Here is a 25,521-nt window from a genome sequence, read left to right on the forward strand (position 1 = left end):
AAGGAAATGAATCCTTAGATCTCACAGCTTCCTCTTCTTGCCTGAGGAAATGTATATTTATTAGATCTTAGATATGCCACACCTACTCCCAGTGCCCTTTTCTAGCCCAAAGACATTACAATCGTGCTTTGATGGATGATATGTATTTTCAGACATTGAAAGCATATTATAGCTGCATACACAAATGATTAGTCAGCTTGAGAAGACTTTTGCCAGCAGCTATATCTGCTGAACGGAGGCACGGAGCTGTGCTTCAACACCCGCTGAATGTCATTGACCTTCAGACCTTAATATAATGACGGATAACTGACTTTGACTTTCCTCTGCATGTTTTACATGTATTAGCAAACATCAAGTCCATCTACAAGGTGCGCAGGCTTCAGTGATGACAGCATTTTTATGTGGAAATTAGATAGCCAGGGTGCCAGTTCTGCTTCTCGCCCCTTTGGTTTTCCACTAATCTCAGATTTTTACTCCCTGCTCTATCTGCATTTCACATCCCATCAACCTCAGGTCCATGTCTCTGTGCTCCGTGCTCCGCTCATTCCTCATCCTGAACGAGCTGCAGCGGCAGCACTGCCACCGGGGTGTTTTTCATGAAGGTGTGGGTAGAGAAGGATTAGCATGCAGATATGAGCAGACCATGGAAACAGATGGAAGTGGTGTTGCCACTGTGCTGCCCGGGCCCCGCTGCAGCTTGCCACCCGGCTGGAGTCCTCGACCTATAAATCCAAAGCTGTGTCATTCGTTCAGCTCCTTATGGATACAGAAAAGATCCCGTGAAGGCTGCTTTACAGGCTTTTTAGCTCAACCGCACACCTGTAACTGGACCTGCTCCTGTTGTATATCACAGGAGACCTCAGGTTGGAAGCACTCAGTACGCAGAGCAGATGATGTCTAAATAAAAGCAGCAAAAAAGACACTTTCATTAGATCACAGCCAAATGTTTAGAAACGATTCTACTCTGTGGTGATGCAATGAGGCTGCAGCAATGAAAAGAAGAATGATTCACAGTTTAGCTCAACCTTGGTGTCACATTTAATGCTTGACTTACCAAACCAGTTGCTGGGATCGAGTGACATTGAACACTCCAAATAGCTCCTAAAACTCATGTTGATAACTCCGTATCGCTTGGTAAGATGAGTATATCTGTGCCAGACCTGCATCAACAAGAGGCATGTCAGACTGTTGGATTAATGTGTTTCACAGAGGTGTAAACAGAAACATTTATGAGAGTAGGGGGACGTCCTCAGATAGTGCCTTCCAGCTGCAGATAATACATACGTGCTTGTTCGCTTTTTACCCCTCAGCCGTAAAAGATGTCGGGGTATTGTCGTCCTCCTGCTGGGCGGGCGTGGACACCCGGGCTTGTAAAACTCGAGAATGAAGTGACGTTTCAATTTGATACCGTGGGTGTATCTACTAGAAATCTCGAGTTCGAATCACTGTGACCTCGACCTAAAGGTCAGGGTTTCTGAAAATCTTGTGATTGCAATAACTTGAGAACAAGGCGATGTAGGTTTTTGAAATTCTAATTTTGCAGTCTAATGACTGCAGACCTCAGTCTTAAGTCTGATCTCCATGTGGACAAACGAGGTTGTAAAAGAAAATCAACAGTTTAGCCTGATGATGTCATAATAAGTATATACAAGATCGACTTTGGAAGCGTCTCAAATCTGCATTCTTTCCAAAGGCCCGCAGAAAGTGTATCCTGTGGTTGCAAAATTCATATTTGTCTTACAGTGCTATCTTTTTACCAGACTCATGAAATTAGTTGGAATTAGTCCCAGGTCTGCACAATTTAGCCAGGTCAGCTCAGCCAGGAATGTCCAATTAGCCACAGTTCATTGCTTGGCCACTACACCACACCGTTGAGACTGTTTATACCTAAGAAGGAGGATGGGGTGGTTGTTGGGGGGGACTCCATCATTTTAAAGCTTGAGGATAAGCCAGGCTTATTATGGGTCTGATCCTAAAAGGCAATCGGGTTCAATGGACTGCAGCAAAGTCGGGATCTGAAGCCACAGGAACTTTTTTTTCCCCCTGACTCCAAGTGAGCTATAATATTACGGATTATTTCTGACTATATGGAACAACACGAATGAATTTTCAGTAGTTTAGCCGGTTTATTTTTCAGTCGCTGTGTTCTAAAGTTGGAGGTTGCATTCGCATCCAACAAGGTGACCACAGTGTCCTCCGCTGGCTGTGTGCTGGTCATCCATAATAGATGACTAACCTTGTGCATGTCTGTATCAACACCAGGTGAGACACTGGCAGTTCAAACACATGTCCTCAACTTCAGCTTGAACCCTACAGGCACAGACAGCTTCAAAGTAAACTGCGATACTCAGATGAAGACAAATAAATACCCTATATATTTAAAAAAAGATGTGTTTAGTGTGGCATGTTTGTTTTATGTGTCAAGACTCTTAAGCTCCAGTGTATCATTGCTATACACATTTCTCCCTTTTTAATTTCCAAATTCTAATAAGCTGCTATTTTGCCACAGGGCCTCAGTGGATCAATCCAATCATCACATACAGCACAGAGGCATCCAGAACAAACTGAGTCAATTACATTGTATAAATGCCTAATATTCTCAAGCTTAGAGGTTAGATTTGATGTTTTTCCCCCCGTGAATCTCTCTTGGCTCTATTGTTTTTCCTCAGAGGCCATAACACAACTTTTTAATTTGAGCAAGCATCATAGTGCTGCCTGAAAAAAAATGGAGAAATCAAGACAAAAAGTTAATTAGTAATGAGATAAAGTGGAATTAATTTGTTTTCTTTCACAGATAGAAGCAAATCGTTGGGAAGGTTACTGACGAGGTTAGTTCTGCTGGGTGGTCAGCAGGTGTGGACAGATTTTGTTTACCTCACCTGTGTCGAAGGCCTCAAGGAAAACGTTTCCTTTGAAGTTATTAGGAGGTTTTTATTAGATTCAGAGTGTCAGAGCTCTATGTTAATGGCAGCAGCGACTCAGGCTAAACCTTCGTTTGGGTCTGACTGAAATAGGCTCTCCAGTAGACATTTTTCATGCTTACATCATTATCAGTATTAGGATGGCCAACTATTTCTCTGAAAAGTACTTTTATTCTTAAACGCTTTTGCTAAATTGCATTGGTAGATCTGTTTTCAAAAAGAAAAAATGTAATGATGATTGTTTCTGATGTCAAGCTTGTGTGTGTGTGGGGGGGGGTATTTCATGCTTAGATTTGTGTTTTGTCATGCAGCTAAGATATGAAACTGAGAAGATTAATTCACAATTTCCCACAAAGAGAGACTCTATTAAAAAAAACCAAAATCCAGCTGTTATATATTACATATTATTCCAAGACCTTTAAGAAAATGGGTTTCAGTGCTTGAAATTTTCTATAGCAGAACTACACTATGAGAGATGACTTTAATAATACATAATCCACAGCTGAGGAGGAGGTTGTTATTTTTCCAGTAAAAATCCAGCCCCACTTGAAAAAAAGCAGATGAACAAACATGAACGTCAGGTTCTATTGGAGGAGGAAAAAACCTGCAAAAAACTCAAAGAAAAACCTGCACACCAAAAAATGGAAAAAAGGATTTGAGGATTTTATCAGTTGTCCCTTTGAGAGTGAAGGGTTACAGCCAGTCAGTACAAAGGTGTTCCAAGTGGCCATCTTTACTCGACATTTCTTTTCTGATGGGAATGTTCACCTCTGGGGTGAAGGCGCCCACATCTGTACGGCGCAGGGCGCTGAAAATGCTTTGATGAGTCAGCAATTAGAGCAAATCTAAACCCAGCTGATGAGGCTCTTTAATCTGTCTATGGGCAGACTGGTTCTCCACTATGGGTGGGATGGCTGCAATGCGTCAGCTAGCAGACATTTTTAGCTGCGACTAAAAATGATGTTCTAAAAAGAGCAAGGTGGAAAGCACACCAGATGTACTTTAACTAGGAAAAATGAACTGTCATGTGGGAGCTCCATCAGAATAAACTGAAATAAGCACTTGATACAAGCCTGAACACATCGTGCGATGGACATTAACCCTCAAGGAAATAAGACTGCAGGTCCTACTGTGGTGAGGGTAATAATGTGGAAATAGGAGAGAGAACAACAATGCCACTTGAGGAACTCCACCACAGGAAATATTGCTTTAACAAAACTTAATTATCAGTGGATAATAAAGGCACACAGACCCATACCAGAGAGGCAGACTAATTCTAACAATTTATTCAACAAAACAGAAGTCAATTACGAACAGTGTTGAAGCTGCTAGGATGGAGAAAACGGCTTAGAAACAATCACAAATATGATCAAATGAAAAAGAAGGTTTACTATTGTATAATAGGTAAAAGCTAGCCCACTTGTGGGGCATGCCACACTGAGGAGTACCCAGTGGTGCCTCACTGCAAACACAATGAAATTAATCACATGTATATCTGTGGGGAGGGGAGCTCACCAAATATGCCTCCCAGCAAGATGATGTTCTGCCTCACTAAGGAGAGAAAAATGTCTAAATGAAAACAAAGGGCTACAACTAGAACGCTTCTGAAAGAGCACAAATGAAAATAGCGCACACACAAGCAACTCAGTTAGAGAAAATACAATAGAGAAAATTTGTGGTAAATGCATAGAAATGCAAAAGTCTTAACCTGAATCGCAATAAAAGGCCTAAGCAAGATCACCATCGAGCACTGGGCAGCAAAACACAGGGTCGAGAGGGGTGCAACACAGTGGCCCCAACAGGGACTGCACTACCAAGGATGTCCAACATACCCAGGGTATCTTTTCATTATCTAGACTCACTTACACTAACATTGGCAGTCAGAATAAGCAGCCACATGAGGCTTCTCCTGGCATTCTCATGAAAGGGGTGATGTTGGCAGCATCTGACCAATCACCATTATGGAGAAGTGTACTGGCAGCAGAAGCAACTGATTTACAAAGGAAGACAAAACTGTAATGTTAGAAAATGATGAAGATATTAAACATAACACAGAGTAAAAGCAACACAGCTTCTGCAAATACAGCAACAGTGTGTTTGAGAGGAAAAGCGTTCGACAGTAGTTTCGTATTAAAAGCGCGGCATGAATTTGTGTGCACTTTAAGGGCAGTAGGAGTGGATAAGATCTACTATATTAATAAAGTTCAGCCTGTATGAAGCCGGAAAAGAAAACTGGCAGTGTTTAAAAGATATTTGAAAAAAGGATTCAAATTTAGGTTTAGTCTAAGCTGTGTGCGGATTTTGGAGTCCAAATAAGCCAATAAATAAATAAATAAAGCTGCATCTAAGAATCTATATTTAATAGTAATGCTCTTCAGACATTAGAAACTATTGAAAACCTTTAGATCCTCCATCTGTCTGTGTAGTGTCCTAAGAGATCTTCCAAGAATGCTGATGCTATGTTCTGGAAAACTGATTGGTTAGTGGGCAGTTATTACCTGTCGGTCTCTAGTTCCCTGGTAAGAAGTAAGGCACCTTCGAAGAACAGGAAACCCAGGGTTATCGCTATAGTTACCCAGATAGGCCCAAATCCTGCTTTGTAGTGCAGGCCTCAGGATCAGTGATGGTGCTAATCAAACTGTGGTTGGGGAGCTAGAGGAGAGGTCAGGGTCAAGGCTGCCTTCACCTCGAGTGAGGAACTTTCTACACTAGGGAAACATTCCCTACCACACCACCACTGCTGACACTAGCTTTACACTGCCAATAATAAACCAACAACATCAAATCACCACATGAGAGAGTATCGTTTGTAAGTGTTTATCTAATCACCCTACCTCATGCTGTCTAACTTTGCCAAGGAAAAAGTAATCGTGATAAAAGATAAAATCCTTACACGATGTTAAAATGTTGATGTGTTTGTTTTTCTGGGAAACAGACAGATTTATTTAAACCAAGTCCAAAACTCCCAAAACCAGTGAAAATCTCATGTTTTATTTATTTGAGTGTAATTGTAGCACACTAAATTGGCAGGGTTCCACCTGAATCTCTTGACATGCTAACATGGTAATTGGTAAATCTCTGTTTATGTTATTGCAAAATCATAAAGTGTTTTCTCATGACTGTAGAGAAATCACAGTGGCAGCCCTTTATGTTGTACCACTGTTCATTCCACAGTAAGTGGTTAGTGTTTTTGAAAATGTACAAGCTTCAATGTTAAGGGAAGACACGCGTGCACACACACCAACAGCTTATGGGAGGGGATGGCCATTGTGACACAGCTCAGCTCTTGGGGATATTGACATTCATGTGGTGACCCTCCTAAAACCCATGCTGATAGCATTGATCGTATAAACCTTAAATCAATGTGGCCCTGACCACTTGTAAAGCAGGATCCCCGGCTGGATCCCAGCCTCCAGAGCTGCTCTATGTGCATCACAGCATGGCGTGTTTTTGAAAAGCCTGCGGAGCGAGACAAACCAATCCATAGGTTCCCTATGGGCTGTCAGGAAGGCACACAGCCCAAATGCTTGGCCTATTTGTAGTGCTGCTGAATCTCTGATGCAGACAACGAGCGCTGTGGGTTGGTTTTACAACAAAGGCAAAACAGCCAAATGGAAATCATTGTTCTAATTAAAAGAAAAAAGCCGACGCTTTGCCTTTTAAAGCTGAAGCACAGTAGTTAATAATATGCCTGTGTGAGTAAGTGAATCATTTATGAGTTTGTTAAAGAAAAATCAGTCATTATTTATCATGTTACATTTTGTTAGCAGCTGACAGAAGCATTGACGTGGTGAAGAGCAGCGATTTTTGCTGTTTTTGTGGGTTTAATAGCTGCCCTGATGAATAACTGCGGGGTCACTGATGAGCCCTTTAAGCTAGTTTAAAGTTGTACAAGTGTTTACAGTTTTGAAACACCTGTTTGTAAAAGATCAAAAAACTCCTCACCTTTAAGGTGGCTCTAGGGGCAGATTTTGCATCCATTCCTCTATTAATTATTTTCTTTCAGCCGTTAAGCATCCACCAATCAAAAGAATAAAATGGCTTTTTCATGAAATAATTATTTGATGATCATTTCTAACACCCATAATTAGCTGCACAGTGAAGACAGCATTAGTTTTGGAAGATGTTTGATAGTCATCAAAATTCTTCTGTATGTTTTTCAGTGTCACAGAAGTAAAAGCGACTGCTACAATGTGGCCTACTGGGCATGTGTTGGAGAGGAACAAGGACAGCAGTGATAGCACAAATTTAGAATTCTCCTTCTCATGTAATCTCATCTCATGGCCATAGAAGTCCAAAATTACACACCGATTTGGATGACAAGATGATTCAAGATTCAGAAACCATCTAGGGAATATATAAAATCAAACATATGAACAGTACTGCAGTAGTGCAAGATATAAATAAAACAAAGAAGTAAGGAAATGAGGAAGAAATTGTTCTCCCCGCGTTTGTGTGGGTTCTCTCCGTGTACTCGGCTTCCCCCCACAGTCCAAAGACATGCAGTTAGTGGGAATAGGTCAATTGGAAACTCTAAATTGCCCATATGTGTGAATGCGTGAGTGAATGTGAGTACAAATGTTTGTCTGTGTCTGTGTTAGCCCTGCTACAGACTCGCGACCTGTCCAGGGTGTACCCTGCCTCTCGCCCTGAGACAGCTGGGATAGGTACTGGCTAGGGCTGGGCCATATCATACCGTTCACGGTAATACCGGTATAATGTTGGGCAATGATAACAAAATGAAATATCGCCATAGAATATGAGTAAAACGTGCATGCGCAGTGCCTTTGTTTTCATACGCAGAAAAAGCATGGCGGCGACGGAGAATGAGAAGGGCGAAAGCGGATCGTTGAATGAAACAGACGAACCAGAACTGGTTTGTAAAAATGCTGCAGCTTCAGTGGTGTGGAACTGGTTTGGCTTTCGTCTGTCAGATGCACATCAAAGCACAATTTTTGGTAGCGCATGCTAGCGGGCCGTCGTTATTACCGTGTTTTTCGGAAAATAAGTTGCTCTTAAAATCCTTTGATTTTCTGAAAAAATCGACAGTGCCCCTTATAATTCTTATGTATGAATTCTGGTGACCTCGAACCGATTTTATGTACACGGCGCTCAAAAATCTGTAAAAAAAATGTTTTAGTACGACTTTGCTGAGCTACGAAGCCGCACCGCTTGATGGATTGTCGGAGCATTACGGCTATCGTAGGCGGAGCCTCGCGGAGTGATACGTACTGTGCTTCAACATAATATTACCGTACTGTGTGTGTATAAGCTGTTTTTAAGTTTGTGGATATTATACATGGTTATGCTGAGGATATGTCGGCCAGTTTCCACTGGAAATGATTTTGGTTAAACTGTCAGCGAGGAATTTGCATTTGCACTTTTCTGCACGTGCAGAAAAATGTGGAGGAGTGACTGCTTTCTCAGCAGTCTGCTACAGCTTTAAAGGGGCAGAACACATGACCAATAACTGTATGGATAGGTCTGCAGTAATAAAGAGGTCTACTTTGTAGCAATTATCCTGTGGTTTCCTTCACCTCTATGTAAAATGTGTTTCCTTTGGCTCAAAAATTTAAATGCATGTTGATGCAGCTTATTCATGTGTAAATATGCTTGCTGATCACATGCTCTTGTAAGGTGGTAGAAAATCCCCAAGTGACCAATTATTATGAGTAAACATAAAGATTTAACTCTGAATGTTAACATTAATGACCTCTTAGCTTTATGTGCATGAAAACCACAAACTCTGTTTATGTTTGATTGAATTTTTCTAATATGTATTCCTTCTTTTCGCTCATGTGCCATCAAGCTGTGTCTCAGCACGCACATAAGAGAAATCAGTCAGACTAGATATGGCTTCAGCATCAAATAATTTCCTCTGTCTGTTGGGATTTCATCCAGGGCCGGTACCTTATAAAGCAGACAGCATGCTTTTAATAAATCAGACTTGCATAGGAGCTGAAACATTACATGCTGCTTCACCGGTTTATTGTCCCTTTGCAAGTGTAGAGGACATTACAGGAACAGAAAATGAACCGTGGACTTTTGGCCTCAATTTAATTTCCTATACAGACCGAAAGAAAAGACAGGAAAAAAATAAAAACACAAAATGCAAAATGCAAAATGACTTTTCACTTTTTTTCCCTTTTTCAAGCTGCTGCTGTATATTTGCCGTAATATTTGCTTCATGGCCACACGAGCCAACAGGAACAAGGAAATGTTTTTACTGCTGCTGTGATTTAATCCATAAATGTTAATCAGGTTAAATGAGACATGCACTGACCCCGAAAGTAATCCAAACAGAGTTCGTGCCAGACCTCGCTACACATTTATCAATGGTATAGTTGTAAATGTACAGATTCAATTTAGGGATTAAAAGCATTGACCTTGACCATATTTGATTTTGCTGATACTCTTTAGATGGCATAATTAGCAATGTCCAAGGGCTGTAAAGGGAAGTTCTCAAATAAAACACAAGTAATATGTTTTTTTTTAAGCACTCAAATAAAAATAATAATAATAACAATAAGCAGTTGATACCGTAAGTGTGCTTATCTACTGTCACTGGATGACTTTCTGTTCATTGGGACATGACAGGTGCATCCCACAGTAATATTAACTGAATATCACAAGGTTTTATGCAGAACACCTGCACTATTATTTTCCCTGCATTCTGCAGCACACTTCTAATTTTCCGAGTATTTGTAGAAACACAGTGAACTGGTAGCTGTCATTCAGTGCCACCAAATGAATTAGTCACACATGAGCAAGTGTAAAAATGAGTTTTGGATTTGTGCAGATGACATTTTGGAAACGATATGCACACAGGTGAGCAGAAACCTGCTTAATATGAATTTTTAGCATATGAATAAAAGTAAAATCTGGTACATTGAAGATAAAAGGGAAAACTATATAAACTAAATATATGAATATTGTTCATATTGTTTTGGCTCAGTGTGTAGTTTTGCTGATATATCAGTTATAACTGAATACAGAAAATCATATTTCCTATATTTAGACCCTAATTAAAGTGTCCTTTTTAAAAGGTCTAAGCTATCAGGACATGAATACTGGACCTGGGAGTGTCTTTTGAAATGTGGTTAGCAGCATATCCTTTGTGTCCTCTTGGTTGTACGGTGGGATGGTTGGATTATGGGAAGATGAAACTGATATCGATCTGATCCTGACTCGAAAAGTTAGATTAGGTATATTTGGCAACAGGCTGCTCGATGGAGCTGATTTGTTTACTTCAGCGTTCCATGTTTATTGCACCAGGCGTCAGCAGCAGCGCACTGGTTGGTAGCAGGACAGTAAAAGATCAGCATTAGGAGGTATTTCATGCAATTTCACACAGAAGGTTTATACAAGGTTTCATTGTTTTAATTATATTTATTTTTTGTCCTATTGTTCTTTATTTTTATCTTTTTTACTAATAAATATGAAATATTTCTGATGGCACAGAGGACTGAAAGCCTGTTTTAAGTCTTGCAACACTTGGTTTGACATTAAGCTATTTTCGTTTTTATTAAATATTGTTATTGGTCCTTATTTCCTGTACTGTGAAATAATTGGCCCCGTTGGCCTCTGTTTTCCATTTCCTGTTGTTTTTTTGTCTCTTCTTGTGAGAGAAGGACAAAGCTGCTCAGGACAAGCTTTTTACTCCCAGTATTTTTCTGCCAAGCGCTGTTAATGGGTGTATTCTTCAGTTGGCTAATTCTCCACAGAAAGGATGCTCAATCACATTGTGTCATAGGGCCATGTCACGAGTTTAACCCTAATAAGACCTTAATGGCAGAATAGCCAATAACTGATTCAGTGCATGTAAATACTGTCACTACTTCATGTTCCCTTATCTAGCACGACAGTGGGTGGCTGCTCTTTTAAACTACATGAATAAATGACTGTTTCTTGCAAAAACAGATGGAAATGCAGTAAATTAGGCAAACACTAGAGTTTGTAAAGTCAGTATTTGATATGACCAAATTCAAGCCTGAATTCTTTTCGACAAGCTTTCTTGTACTTTCTTTAAGTCATATTTAGGAAAAGTTTCCAAAACTCTTCTTTGGACGTTGTCTGCCTTTCGGTCTATTCTTTGTTGCGATGATCCAACACTGCCTCAATAGTGATTGTTTCATTGAGTGTTTTTCTGTCCAGGTATTTTCTTTTTGCTAGAGTGTATTTGCGATCACTCTAGACTGGGATCATACTGATCCAGTCAAACACTTTATAAAAGGTATTGCATTAAATTCAGTTCAGTTCCTCTGTGAGGAAGCACTTTGCAACAGTGGGGAGGAAAAACTCCCTTTTAAAAAGGAGAAACCTCAAGCAGAACTATCAACAGTGGGGGCGAGGGGAAAGAGAGCAGAGGAGTGAGAGCCAGAGTTTAACTAATGATTAAATATAGTAGTGGTTTATAAACACACCGAGAATAAAAAGAGTTCAATGAAGAAAAACGTGGGGAAGCACCATCAGCAGCATAATTAGAGAATCATTAATGAATAGTTCAGGGTCATCAGGTCCACGTCTGACTATAAGCTTTATCAGAAAGGAGACTTTTTAGCCTTGAAAAGTAAAGAGGGTCTGTCTTCCAAGTCCAAATGAGAAGTTGGTTTGACAGAAGAGGGGCCTGAAAGCTGAGGACTCTGACCAGAACTTTTTTATGCACCATGCAACCCAAAAGTTGAATGATGCATAAAAATCTTCCTTTACTTTTTTGCATTCACAATTTCTTCCATTTCACAAGATACCCAACACCACTGGCTGAAATGCAGCCCTAAACCATCACTGTATTTTGCAGACTGCTTGTTGATACTCACGGTTGTAGCTCTGTATTGACCTGCTCCGTACACGTTGATGACTTGATTAACATTAGTCACTAAATAGGATGCATTAACACTGATTTTCAGTGTGTAACTGGGTGTTTTTCAGACTTTTTCAGTTCCTTAAGAATGGCTTCTTGACAGCCACTAACACCATTTCAGATGAGGCTTCAGAGAATTGTAGACGGGTCACCTGAATTTCTCGGGTTTTCTCAGGTTTTCCCTGTTTCTTAATGATGTGATTTTCAGATAATGTTCATGTGTTATACATAGTCCTTTTGGCCTGCCACCGCTTCGTATAATTCATAGTAATTTATAGGTCACTGTATATTGGCTTAACAAGAAAGCATTGTTCTGAAAAAGATTAAAAAAACAAGGACTGGATTGAAAATGCATGAAGAAGCAGCCAGTGACGAAAGGAAAAACTGTGAAAGATGCTCAGATACCCTGGAGAGATATTGCCCGAGATCACTATAATGAGAAGATCTGGATCCTTGCAAGTAAAGTATAAAGACTCAAAACTTTTACACAGTTCTACATTTGTGATGCCACAGATTGGTTTATTTAGTGAAGTTCAAACAGAAATATTAGAATTTAAATATTTTGCATAATCACATAGAGACAACTAACAAACCAAATTTGATGTGTTTGCATCAGTAACATGAAAAAGTCATAGTGGACAAAATCTTTTTTTTTCTTCCCAGCACAGAAATATGTTGCTTAATTACTGCAAGGTTAGCGTACATTGTCCATCAATCAACTGCTAGGATGAATCTGATGGATCTCACACTGTAATATCAATGAATTACACATAAATATAGAACTAGGTAACTGATAGTCAGTCACCTCACATTCAATGAAGAGGGTTTGCTGTGTTGTACTTGTGCTTCTCTGTCTATGGTGGTCCCTGATTTCCTACTTTTTATGTTTGTCACACTTAAATCTTTCAGATCATCAAACAAAGATAACACAAGTAAAGAAAATTCCTCCACAGTGCTGTAAAGCAGCGGTCTCCAACCTTTTTTGTGCCACGGACCAGTTTATGCCCGGCAATATTTTCACGGACCGGCCTTTAAGGTGTCGCGGATAAATACAACAAAATAAAACTAGTACCGGTACCGAAAAACAGAAGATTTATTCATAACACAGGTGAAAAGACCCAGGAAAACCGAGTTAACGATAAAAACGATAACAAAATAACGCTGAAAACCGATAAAAACCCTGAAAACCAGACATTTCACACCTGAGCCTCAACTCTCGCGGCCCGGTACCAAACGACTCACGGACCGGTACCGGTCCGAGGCCCGGGGGTTGGGGACCGCTGCTGTAAAGGACTCATTGCTTTGTTATCATAAACACTTGATTGTAATTGTTGCTGCTAAGGGTGGCCCAACCAGTTATTAGGTTGATGGGTGAATCACTTTTTCACATAGGCCCATGTAGGTTTGGATTTTTCCCCCTTAATAATAAACGTGTCTAATATTTAAATTTGTTTGATGATCTGAAACATTTAAGTGTGACAAACATACAAACAAACAGGAACTTTTCACACCACTAAAATACAGAACATAAGCATTACTAATAGGCAGTAATTCAGGCTTGTAGAGACTTTGTAGTAACAATAGGCTGACTGGAGTCTAATGATGTGGGAAGCATGAATTATGAGTTATTATATTATGAGAAGCAAAGTCCTGGACTCACTGTGACAGCCTGGCAATCCCTGTGTGTCACGTTAACAGAAATTCGTGTTTCAAACTACATCTAAACATATATAAAAATATACCAGTTTGTTTCTGATAAACTGGCTGAAGATAACACATCAAAAGATAACATTTTGACACTATGGACTCATTTTTCCACCATTATAAAATGAATTATGTGATCTCATACAAAACCCACTGTGGATTTCAAAGCAGTGGAATGGAAATGGAAAAAAATAAAAAGCTCGAGCATAAAACATCTTTCAAGCATTTAAAACTTTTACCATTACAACTACAACTTACAACTGTAACATAATTCACGTTAATACCCCATTAGCACACAGAGTCAAACTATCATGGCTTCATGCTATATTAGCTTTTATGAAATACACCAAATTGAATCAAATGATAGAAGCCAGTTATGTCATTAATATTCATTTCCAGTGGAGAGGCCCTTGTGTGGGTTGCGACTTTCACATTTGTTCAATGTCAAAATCTGCACTGGATCATAAAGCCTATTGCTAAAAATCCTCTCAATCTAACTTTCATTTCATTCTTCATTCCATTTCATTTCATTGTACGTATCCAATGTTATATTTTGACAACATTAACTGCAGGTTAGGAGCTAGCGTAATAACAAATGCATTGAAAGGATTCATTGTTAGAAAACTATCAGTTTCAGCCATTAATATTGTAATCTGATATCAAATTCAATCAGCGGCCCTTTAGTGGAGATAAAGTTTATTATATTCCATGCAAGAAGCTTCCTTTTGCTATCTTGTAGCTGTCAGATAGTCCCGATCTTTCCGCCTTCCTGATTCTTAATGCCTCGCATTCAGAGACTAAGTGACAGATTGATAGCTCAGCTCTAATACTATGCCTGCTCCGTCAGCCTGAGAAAGGCCATGTCTTCTTTCCTCCATTCAGGAGTTACATGACAGGGGTGTAAGTCATAAGGAGCACTGGTGCCATTATAACATCATCCTCATCCGTTAGTAAGTGGATTATGGGGCTGGAGCGCTGGCATGCTCTGATGTGTGGTTTGGTTTTATTGGCTCTATAAGAGAACACAGTTCACTTAGTCTCCACTTGGATTCCAAGTAATGCCTGGCATTAAACAGTTTTTTCCCTGCATCGCCTGTATTAGCCCCCTCCATGTATGGGCACTAATGCTGGTTGATGGGCTTGAATTACATTTGTCACTGAGGTAGATTTGATTGAGGATCATTATCAGTACCTGACATTTGACATCTTATTGAAGTTTACTCAGGGATGAATGAAACAATGGGGTGCTTAAAAATACATTTGTGCTTCAGTACTTATAAATCTATGTTTATTTATCAAATGGAAAAATTCCTCAGCTTTTCAATTTGTTGTGCAGTGTTTGAGAAAATAATGAGTAACTCTAATAACAAAAAATCAGTTGAAAACACATAAGTATAAAATATGTTGAACAAACTAAAGTTCAAGGGTAGTCATGCAGGTTTAAAAGAAATATTAGTGTTTGTTTGTTTTTTCAGCCCGCTGCTGGAACTCCTTTTCATTTTTGTGATTTGCAGAAACCAGACGACTCTCCTGCATGATTAACTCAAACCCAAAGACTCTGGACTCTGCCGTTCTCTCACACCTCTGATAGATCGTTGTCCCATTCCCTCCAGCTTCCTCCTGACTGTGTAAAACAGGCTCATTGCAGACATATTTTTATGCATATACTTTTACTTACGCTTCGGCATGCTTTGAATCATTCGCGTTGAGAAATGCAGTACATACAGAAAGAGGGATCTAGACATTTTAGTTGCATGTCTGAAAAAAGGTAGATGTAGAGCACAAACAAAAAAAGTCATTCTGATGTTACAGTCGGCACAGAGTCTTGATCAGTTAACACAAATATGTATGAGTGAATGGGATTATGTCTTTTGGAGGACGCTTTCTTTAACTTGAAATGAAAATGAAAAACACATAAAGGGAAGAAAGTGGTGGAGGACACTGGTTCACGGGGTCCTGACTGGAGAGTGTTTTTGACTGTAAAGCCTGTCTTGCAAGGGCAACAGACTGTCTGCCATCACTGTGGGATATCTGAGGGTGCAGGCAGGGGTGGAGAGAGCCCCAGGTGGCAGTAGACTCACATGCCTTGGGAATCTACATGGCAACTACCCCGGGCAAGCAAGAGATAACCAATGCTTAAAGCAATGGGAGGCATACTATAGAAAGGCACCACGTGAGAGAATCTATATGATCCGCATCCACGGGTTCAACAACAAAACCTCGATAGTTTTACTTTCTTCACATAGATGCTGCTGACTGAAGGCTCTCTTTCACTCAGCCACCCTCAAGTCACACTAAACAGGGAGTGAGGCTTTAAGGGAGAGGCAAAATCACCACTGCACAGGAGATGTCACAGAAGCATCATAGTAAAAATAAATGCAAAAAAGTTTTTTTCCACAATCATTAAAAGACTAAAAAGAAACTGAGATAAAACCCTGTTAAAGCCATTTCCTTGTGATGAAGGCTACAAGCAAATTGAGATTTACTTGGGTGCTAATTTGTCATGTTTTATATAAACTGTAGGTCTTGCTCTTGTTTTGCTCTCCACCAAATGTGTGAGACTGGCTGTTTACCTACTAAATTCTTTTTTCAGCCACAAGTTGTTAATGTTGTTCTCTTAGCAGGCAGCAAATGGTTCACAGAGACTCATTTTTACAGTTCAAGTGATCTGACCGTTTGTTAGTGTAAAAATATTGTTTAGTGCAACTTTAAGTGTGTTGCTGCTGTCAGCGTCCACGACTGTTCTGGTAGAGAGAAATGTCAGATCCTCCGTTGGTTCAGTTGCATTTAGAGTCACTGCTTCATTTCTGTGAAAAGAGGTTTGCAAGGGTGACTTTCAAAGAGCTAAAAATGTAATCGTCACAAACAAAATGACCCTCGTCTCCTTTCTGTCCACTGCACATGCAGATTTACTGCACAAGTACCCATATCATGGTGCTATTTGTTAATGTCCTTGACTGTGCAGATTAAACAAACAACTTATGCAAATAGGCCGCAACATTTGCTGATTTAAATTAATAATAGCAACCAAAATCCCATTTTTATTCAGCCACAGACTCCCTAATATGTTTGAAAAGGGATATTTTATGTAAATGACTCATTGAAATCCATTTTTCAGTTAATCATTTTTGCTTATCTTTGCATAACTGTACTTGTTTGACTGAGCTGACGCAGTTTATTTCTAATTGATTTTTTTTCCCGGTCACTGTTTTTGAATCAGTTTCACTTAACCTTTGTTGTAACAGTGTGGTGAATGAGTATCGCTTACAGGCAGGATCAGTTAGGCACTGGTGTACTTTACTTATTATTTTGAATGAACAGGAGAAAGAAGATAATTTTGGATGTTTATGTATCAAGTTAAGTAAACACGTGAACACCTAGCCGGAGGGAGAATTTATCCAGTTTGCTGTAAATTTTTCAGACTGGTGGGTTTAATTCTTAAAAGAGAAAAAGATCGTGTGTGTTAGATTCCTCCCGTCTGTCTCTACGTGCACTGTCAAGTTGACATTTTCATAACTCTTGACCTTTTCCAAATTGCACAATTTATCTGATTTTGATTTTTTGATGGAGCTCAGCTGCTGGTATCAGATTAGTCGCAGGGAGGTGATAAATTGCATGCACAGTGCATGCAGTGTTATGTGTTACAGTCTTGTCTGAATGTTATCTCATCATTCTCGGTCTTTCATTACTTTAAATATTCAAAACAGTCACACTCAAAAACATAAAACTGCCCATGAACAATCATTGCCTTTATCTATAGAGGAGCTGCGGGCTGATATTCAGACTTAGAATCCCTCTCTCACTGTGTTTTCACAGGCTGTGTGCTTTTGACTTGCCTTGACTTTGATCCATATCCTGCTTCTTGGCAGGATTCTCTGACTCTGCTCTCGCTTTTTCTGCTCTCCCTTTGACTGTAAACCCTTTCATTGGCTCTCTCTCTCCGGTTTCTGTCTGATTCTGTCTCGATCCACTCTGCTAACCTGTCCTCAGGGCAGGCTCGTCGCCCTTCATCTGTCCATCTTGTGCCTTCTCTGCGGGTGTAGATGCCACTGCATGCTTCTACACCATCAGCTCCCTCATAAGTGGTTAAAATCAGAGGGAAAAAGAGGAAAATAAAAACAGTTATGTGACCTGACCCAGTCATCTGAGATCAGTACCTCCTGAGTTGAATGTCACAATTGACTTCTGTCTTGTGCGTTTCCACAGGCCGCGAGCGGGGCACATTTGTTTTTGACTTTTGTCACATCTCTGCGTTGTGATGTGAAATGGGCCCGAGCTGATCACACTGCGGCTTCAGTGTCTGCAGAGAGTAACACTGGAAGCAACTAACGAAGTCTTTTGTTGTAGCTTGAGTTTCACTGCTAGAGATTAAAATGATACAAATTTCAACAAGTATGTTGTGAAGCCGCAGATAAAATGTGAGATGGGAATGGATACACATCCAAAACCCGTGGAAATGAAATGAGTCTCAGTTGTCACTCCGTGGATGGTGAATGGATCATGGAAAATGTGGGAAAACCTGAAAGAGAGGCCATTCAAAACTACGCAGCCAACATCAGTCACCTAACAGGGGAACGTCAGCTGAGCTTACCTGTTGATGATGCAAGTTCACTGGTGTGAAGCATCAAATGCATGTGACAGGTACTAAAACAAACATGATGACACTTTGGTCACTATCTGCAGCTCTGCACCTCTACCATGTTTTGAAAAGCAGGTGTGCTGAGGGTACTCCACAACCCACTGGCAGATGGTAGAGGACCTTCGAAACTCCAAAATAGGAAATGAATAACCAGGTTTCTCAAAATTGTGTTGGTTACATTCCTTAATCCATTTTTATTTGCAGTAAATGCTTAATAGTAGATCTTATTTTCCCTTAGTAGTCCTGATGTAAACAGAGACAGCACTACATGAGAATGGCTGTGTAAAAGTAGTTTTCAGGTTTATGTATCTATCAAAGAGCAAAGTAGTGGATGGTGAGAATCAACAACTGGCAGCGAGACGATTGCCTGACTACCAGGACTAGCTCTGCCAGTTATAGAGCTATGAGCTAATGCAAACAATTCTACAACAGATTTTAACCCTCATTTAAAAGACTGATATCACTGCAGAGCGGGTGGCCAGCATGGACACCCAAGTTTGTGAATGCCATAACTTGAGAAGGAGGTGCCTTTGCACTGTCAAATTGATGCCATAGTAGCATCTGCTAAAAAGTAGGAAAAGTTTAAATCGTGGTGACCTCAAACTCAAAGTCAGAGGTCAGGTTTTCTGATAATCTTGTGAATATGATCACTTCACAGTGAAGCGATTTTCAAGTTCATACTACGGGTGGTCACCAGCATTACATTGTTTTTAAAAGCATTGATCCTAAAACATCACACGTACACTGTACTTACTGACTTCCTAACAGATTTGTATATATTCTAGAATTCTCCGTCTTAGATCTGCATCATCTTTCCCAGTGTTCTGAGTATTGGTCAGAACAAACCAGTCCTTTTTGTGCTGGCAAAAAAACACAGTTTTAGTCAAATGTGATCTCAAATTGAAGGGTAATAGACCGTTAATAGACAAAACTGGTTCCCATCCATCCATCCATTCGCTTCCGCTTATCCTTTTCAGGGTCGCAGGGGGCGCTGGAGCCTATCCCAGCTGTCATAGGGCGAAAGGCGGGGTACACCCTGGACAGGTCGCCAGTCTGTCGCAGGGCTAACACACAGGGACAGACAACCATTCACACTCACATTCACTCCTAGTGGCAATTTGGGTTATCCAATTAACCTATCCCCACAAGCTGCATGTCTTTGGATGGTGGGAGGAAGCCGGAGTACCCGGAGAGAACCCACGCAAACACGGGGAGAACATGCAAACTCCACACAGAAAGACCCCGGCCTGATGGTGGAATTGAACTCAGGACCTTCTTGCTGTGCGGCAACAGTGCTAACCACCGTGCCAAAAATTCAGTTAATTGTCAAAGACCTTAATCATATGAAAACATAAGCATGCACAAGCAGTCTACATTTTGCAGCATATGCAATTTATACAGTACAAACAAATGCAACCTGTATTGGAAAATGTAATGTTCTTCATCAATGTGAGGGCTGAAGGTGCTGCTCCTGGGCAAGACTGTTTGGCATGTACTCCATAAAACCACAGCGTATGATTTTCTGACTTTTGTGTTGACCTAATGAGATGGAACATTTTAATTAGAGGGTTGGATTATTACGCAGAGCCAAACTGTTGTGCCTATCTCCACACATGTGTTGAGGTATGACACATGCAACAACATGAATAAGTGCATTTTTTAAATTTAAGAAAAAATCTCAGCACTTAAAATGTTGCCATGAGTTAAGATTAGTTTAATCAAATGAAGATAAAAGGCGTATTCTGCTTCCGTTTCACCTTGAAGCAAAGTAGAGGAATGTTTCAGAGAGCTGGTGTCATGTAAAAACACTGTAGGCGTAATTCAAGACAGTAAACTGTCGCTGCAACCTTTTTCAAATGTTGCTGTTGGCATCGCGACTTTGACTTTGATCCGTATTCTATTGGCAAGATTTTCTGACTCTGTTCTCGCCTTTGACTCACACTGCTTTCTCTCTCTCCGCTTCTGTCTCCTCTCCCCCTTTTTTTTTTCTGTCTCTCCTCCAAATGCCACCCTCCTCCCCTCAGGGCGGGATGATTGCCCTTCTGCTGTCCATCCTCTGCCTGGTCCTGATCCTCTACACTCGCAGACGCTGGTGTAAACGCCGCCGCATCCCTCAGCCCCAGAAGAGCGCGAGTGCTGAGGCAGCTAATGAGATCCACTACATCCCATCAGTGCTGATGGGAGGCCAGGCACGCGAGAGCTTGAGGAACTCCCGGGGTCAGGGTCCAAACTCCAGCGGTACCCTCAGTATCCGGGAGACACCGATTTTGGATGGGTACAAGCAGGGTTTGGATGTGGGATGGTTAGAGCTCAAGCCCTAAATATAAGCACACAGCATGCGTACACATTGCTGAGTTGAATAACAGTATCTTGTTAATTCCATGCTACACAAGCAGAGCCTAATATTGCCTGAATATAGACAGCTGCTTCCACAAATCAGCCTGTACACAACACACTTGGTTTTATTGTATTAGCCTGTAATGTGTTTTGATGCCTTTATCAGTACATTGCGTCACACATTAGCCACTTGTGACATTTATTCTAATTTAGACAAGCCTGATAATGATTTCGCTAATTGATTTCAACTACATCCCCAGGTATGAGTATGACATTACCGACCTGCGTCACCATCTGCAGCGGGAGTGCATGAATGGTGGGGAGGAATTTGCCAGCCAAGTCACCCGTACCCTGGACTCGCTCCAGGGCTGTAATGACAAGAATAATATGGACCTCGCACCTGGTAAGCTGAAAGATGCACAAACAGCCAGGTCAGAAAAGACACGCGACCTAAAGAACAAGTGCACTGAACAATATTTCTCATGATAATTAGAAGTACAGATCATTTACCTTGACTTTAGGGTCATCGGCTTATTGGCTGTTATTGGTATTTAGCATTAAAGAGTATTTATTGTTTTATTTCATCTTATGCTGTTACTCATTTTCAGCAGATAAACACAGATAATTTCATGTCCTACCAAACGAGAGACAAGCGTAGCTCCAAGCCGGAGATGTTTCTTTGTTTGTTTTCATCTGACACTGTGCATTTTTCTAAGTAATGATAGAGGTTGAGACTCCATGTTGCTATGAAATGTTATCTTTTATAGTCATAAAGCAGTTACATTTTATTGCAGATGTTCATCTACCCATCTTATTAATGCATTTGTTTTTCCTCCTCCTCAGCCATACGGTTTTCTAAGTTACAAGACAATGCATCAAAGGGGGTTATGTTTGTGTATTGCACAAACTCAGTTGCAGCAATTGCAGAGTGAAATAAATGAAAAATTAATTGGATTTTTAATTAAAACACATAAGTTTTATTTTCTCTCATAGGTTAGAAGTAATTATCTAAATGAATTTGGAGGGAATGATAGAGGATAAAAAAACATTTTCACAAACATGCATGGTGGAAATGTTTTGCCTGTGTAAAATCCACAAACATAAGGCATCTTGTTCACTTGTTTCTACAGTTAGTAGAATAACATCAGCTGTGTGACCCATGTAGGATGCAGATCACATATAAATATAAAAACTTTAAACAGTATTTTTGTCACCACTGACATAATTATGGAGCCACGTACCTGCCAGGAAATCTGGATTTTATGTTTTAGAGAAAGCATTTTTCATAATTGGTGGACTTTGGAGTTGAGCACCACTCCCATGAGAATTACTTCATGAAGTGGAGCAGTTGTGATGAAGGTACAGCCTCTGAATTTCAACTAAGGAGAGAGTCACCACTCGGATTCATCAGATCTCTTATAGCTGTGCTCTTGTAAAATCCAAACCGCTCCACCCCAGCGCTTATGGAGCAGAGTAATCCTGTGCATAATGCATTTAAGATGTGTAACGCAGAAATAAAGAGAAATAAAAAATGGAGACAGCAGCTCATGCATGGAATAGTAAATAGCGTGAACATCAGAGAGGTCACTCAGAAAATAACATTTGAATTTAGACTTAAAATAATGAATTTCAGTAAATGTGTTTTGGCTCCTCTGACCTTTTCTCTGCTCTATGTATAATGTAGTAGGTACACATACATAAACAAATGAAAAACAAGATGTCTGGGGTATTTCGTGTCTGTTGTCACTTGTGCACTTTGTACTTCTTCAAAATAATCTTGTCTTACAGTTTACTGTACCTGGTAGTGCGGCTACAGTTGTCTCATTTAAATGTTTTGAAATAAAACTTTATTTCTTTAAAATATCAAAATTTTCATAAAGATTTTTCTTTTGCACAATTGCAACATTTTAATGTTTCCATATTTTAAAAAAAAGACATTAATAATAGAGAAATACGTGTTAAATTATCTGTAGTTTATTGTTATTAAGACATTTTGTGTCATTATTTATTACCGTATTTCCCAGACTACAAAGCGCACCTGAATATTAGCCGCACAAGCTAAAATCAGGGGAAAATCCTGTTTTGTACATACATTAGCCGCACCTGACTAAAAGCCGCAGGTGTTTCAATGTTGACTCATCATATGTAAGAGAATATGCACAAAGCGAATTGTCAGGAAAGAGATGGCTGTTTGGAGACACACCCCTTTTATTAATATTTTGAAAAACAAGTTATGGGTACATATTTGCACATGTAGTACATAACAGTAACCTGCAGCACACCAGAACAATAGATTCGGACTATAGGCTCAGGTGCAGCGACACGGCTTTAACAAGAAGAAAAGTCAGTCATTCACCATCTTTCTCTTCTTCCTGCCCACTGAAACCACCAAAGTCCTCTCCTCCAGTGTCGGATACGAACAGGCTCAGGATGGCTTCGTCATCCACTCTCCGCTTCTCTCCTTCGTTGTCACTTACAAAACCAAAGAAATCCTCGTTGTCAGAGTCAGAGTCGAACACCCTCCGTGGCGGTGTCCTCCTCTCCATCATGCAGCAGTCCAGCCCTTAGAAATCCGTTAGTGATCGTGGATGTTTTCACACTTTTCCACGCTGTCAGAATCCACCGGTGGAGTTGGGCATAACTTGCTTTTCGCAAGTTTATCGCCGCTCGTCATCCACACCTCCCGCTGAACGCATAGCGCTACTTTGAAGTTTGTTTTTCGCGCTACTTCGTACGGCACTACGTTGCCTGGCGGACGGACATGTGACTAACATACCACTCTTGAACCCCGATCCTTCCGCCAGGCAACGTAGTGCCGTACAACAGCAGAACAAACAAATCGTCTTACGATATGACAACAATCATGGACAATCCATAGAAAAGCCGCACCTGACTAAAAGCTGCAGGGTTCAAAGCTGGTGCTTATAGCCCGACAATTACGGTAGTTTGAATTACACTGAGATGGACAAATATACTGAAAAAACTAGTTGGGTTTATTAATTATTGAATACAATGGCATGTATTAGAAAATATACCACATACTAGACGTCTGCAAGCGACGTTTTAAAATACTGATGGATTTGTTTATTTTTGTTAATAATTCATGCTTTCGCTCATTTCTTTTTGCTATTTTGCAATTCTCTAAGCTAATGCACACATATTTTAGAAATTATGGTGATACAAAGCTTAGTAGTGGCTCTGAAAACATCATCCACAGAGATCCTGAATTAAGTTTAATCCGAATCCATGACACAGATGTGTGTGTTTTTTTGTTTTTTTAAACTGGAACAAAGTGGAGGACATACTGACATTGGCAGAAAATTACAGCTACCATGACAAACAGTGTCTGTGACTAAATAGCATGACAGTCACATATCTGCAGTAATATATGATTTTTAGTGTTTCCATGGAACTTCAGCTCTTAATATTTACAGAAATAGATAATTTTTCCCTCTGAGGCTTAAATGGGCTCTGTCTAATGCCTTAATAAGTTTTCATTTCATGCCAGCTTTTGTCTGTCTTTAATTTTGCCTGTTTGACTTCTGGTACAGCAAACAACATCCTGGATTTTCTTTCTTAGTATTGGTAATACTTTATGCTTGCCACGTCAAGCCAAAGCAAAGAAACAAAAATGTTTTTCGAAGTGGGTGCTTTCTCATTTTAACTCTTTGCCCAAAAATTCAATTAAACAAAAAAGAGTGTTTATTGAACCTTCCACCTCAAACTCATGTGTCAAATATAAAACACGTGACTTTAGGAAGCTTTAAGGTTGGTACGTCTCCTAGCTTACATTTAAGAAATCATTCTTCTTATCTGCAGTGAGTGACAACACCAAGTTGGCGCTAATGAACAAATACAAGGACAACATCATTGCCACGAGTCCCATCGATAGCAACCACCAGCAGAACACCCTGCTTCCCCACAATACCTCCACCAGCCAACGCAAACGTCTCTCCAGCAACACCCGCGGTGAGTCAATCTCTGCCATGGATTTGGCACAGACAGCAGATAACATCAACACCACCAATCCATGAGTCCTCTCCAGGACTACTAGCAGCATCAGATCATTAGCTGGACATTGTTGTATCGTTACATGTGTACACTGATCCTGTCAGGTGGCAGCCTGGGGACTTTATGAAGGCAGTTACATTTGAAAGAAAAGGTTTTCACATGACTTGACATACTTGACATGGCCCTCCAGACAGTAAAGCCAACCTGAAACTTTAATTCTTCTCCTCTCTCCCCTTTTTGTGTACGATAATATAAGCTACAGAATGAATGTACAGTTTTTAATTGTTGCTTATACTAATAACATACTGTGTGGACATCTCATTCACATCTCTGTGAAAAGAAGAAGCAGAACACAAAGTATTACCATGAACGCTGGTGTAATCTGTGCTTTTTATACAAGATAGGTCCTGCATGGCAGTTATGTGTCTAGTTTAGTTAATGCAGTTCAGAGGCTTTAAAAAATCATAATAACCTTAAACCAAGGGTTTAGGGAAACAAGCATAAACACAAATGGTTTCTATCTTCAGAATCTGTCGGTGCAGTGAAATCAAGTCCTAAATGTGGTGGAGTAAGCCGACTAGACATTTTGAGTAGATTTATCAGCAGAGAAAGTGCCACTACTCACTACTTGCTGCTAATGTTTTTCAGTGGTCAATAGTTGTTTTTATTTTTTTTTCATTCTGTAGCAATTTGCATATAATTGCCAAATTGCTGCACAGCCTAGCTCTGTTCCTGGAGCTTTAGTAATTCATAATGCAAAAAAATCTTCACTCAAGTGATCACATAAATTATTGACTTTCACTTCATTATCCAATTTTTCTCAATGCATCCGTGTTACACACTCACAGTGTTCACAGGAATAAAACAGACTTCAATATTATTGAGTTTTACTAGATAACATCCAGACACACTTGATATGATAATATGATACTGCTCTGTCAAGTCCAGGCAGTGGTCACTTACAGATGCAAGGCAAGGAGTAAAAATTGTTTTATTTTTTAATAACAAGTAATAGGACATAAACAATAATAGAGAATAGACGGACAAAT

At 40.0% G+C, this 25,521-nt stretch overlaps 1 protein-coding gene across 9 annotated transcripts in view; it reads left to right on the forward strand.

Moving 5' to 3' along the window:
- Window positions 1-25,521, forward strand: part of astn1 (astrotactin 1) — a 480,480-nt gene that overhangs the window by 123,645 nt on the left and 331,314 nt on the right. For 6 of the 9 annotated variants that reach the window (XM_085253594.1, XM_085253595.1, XM_085253598.1 and 3 more), the window contains exons 3-5: window positions 20,149-20,426; window positions 20,722-20,864; window positions 24,281-24,430. In XM_085253594.1, coding sequence (XP_085109720.1) covers window positions 20,149-20,426; window positions 20,722-20,864; window positions 24,281-24,430 — 571 coding nt within the window. The remainder of the gene's footprint in view (window positions 1-20,148; window positions 20,427-20,721; window positions 20,865-24,280; window positions 24,431-25,521) is intronic. The other 3 variants (XM_085253596.1, XM_085253597.1, XM_085253602.1) reach the window with 1 other exon arrangement.

The sequence above is a fragment of the Mchenga conophoros genome, linkage group LG18 (assembly GCF_057382185.1).
Source record: "Mchenga conophoros isolate Kocher_MC1m ecotype Shallow Benthic linkage group LG18, M_conophoros_male_GT1.1, whole genome shotgun sequence".
Taxonomy (NCBI): domain Eukaryota; kingdom Metazoa; phylum Chordata; class Actinopteri; order Cichliformes; family Cichlidae; genus Mchenga; species Mchenga conophoros.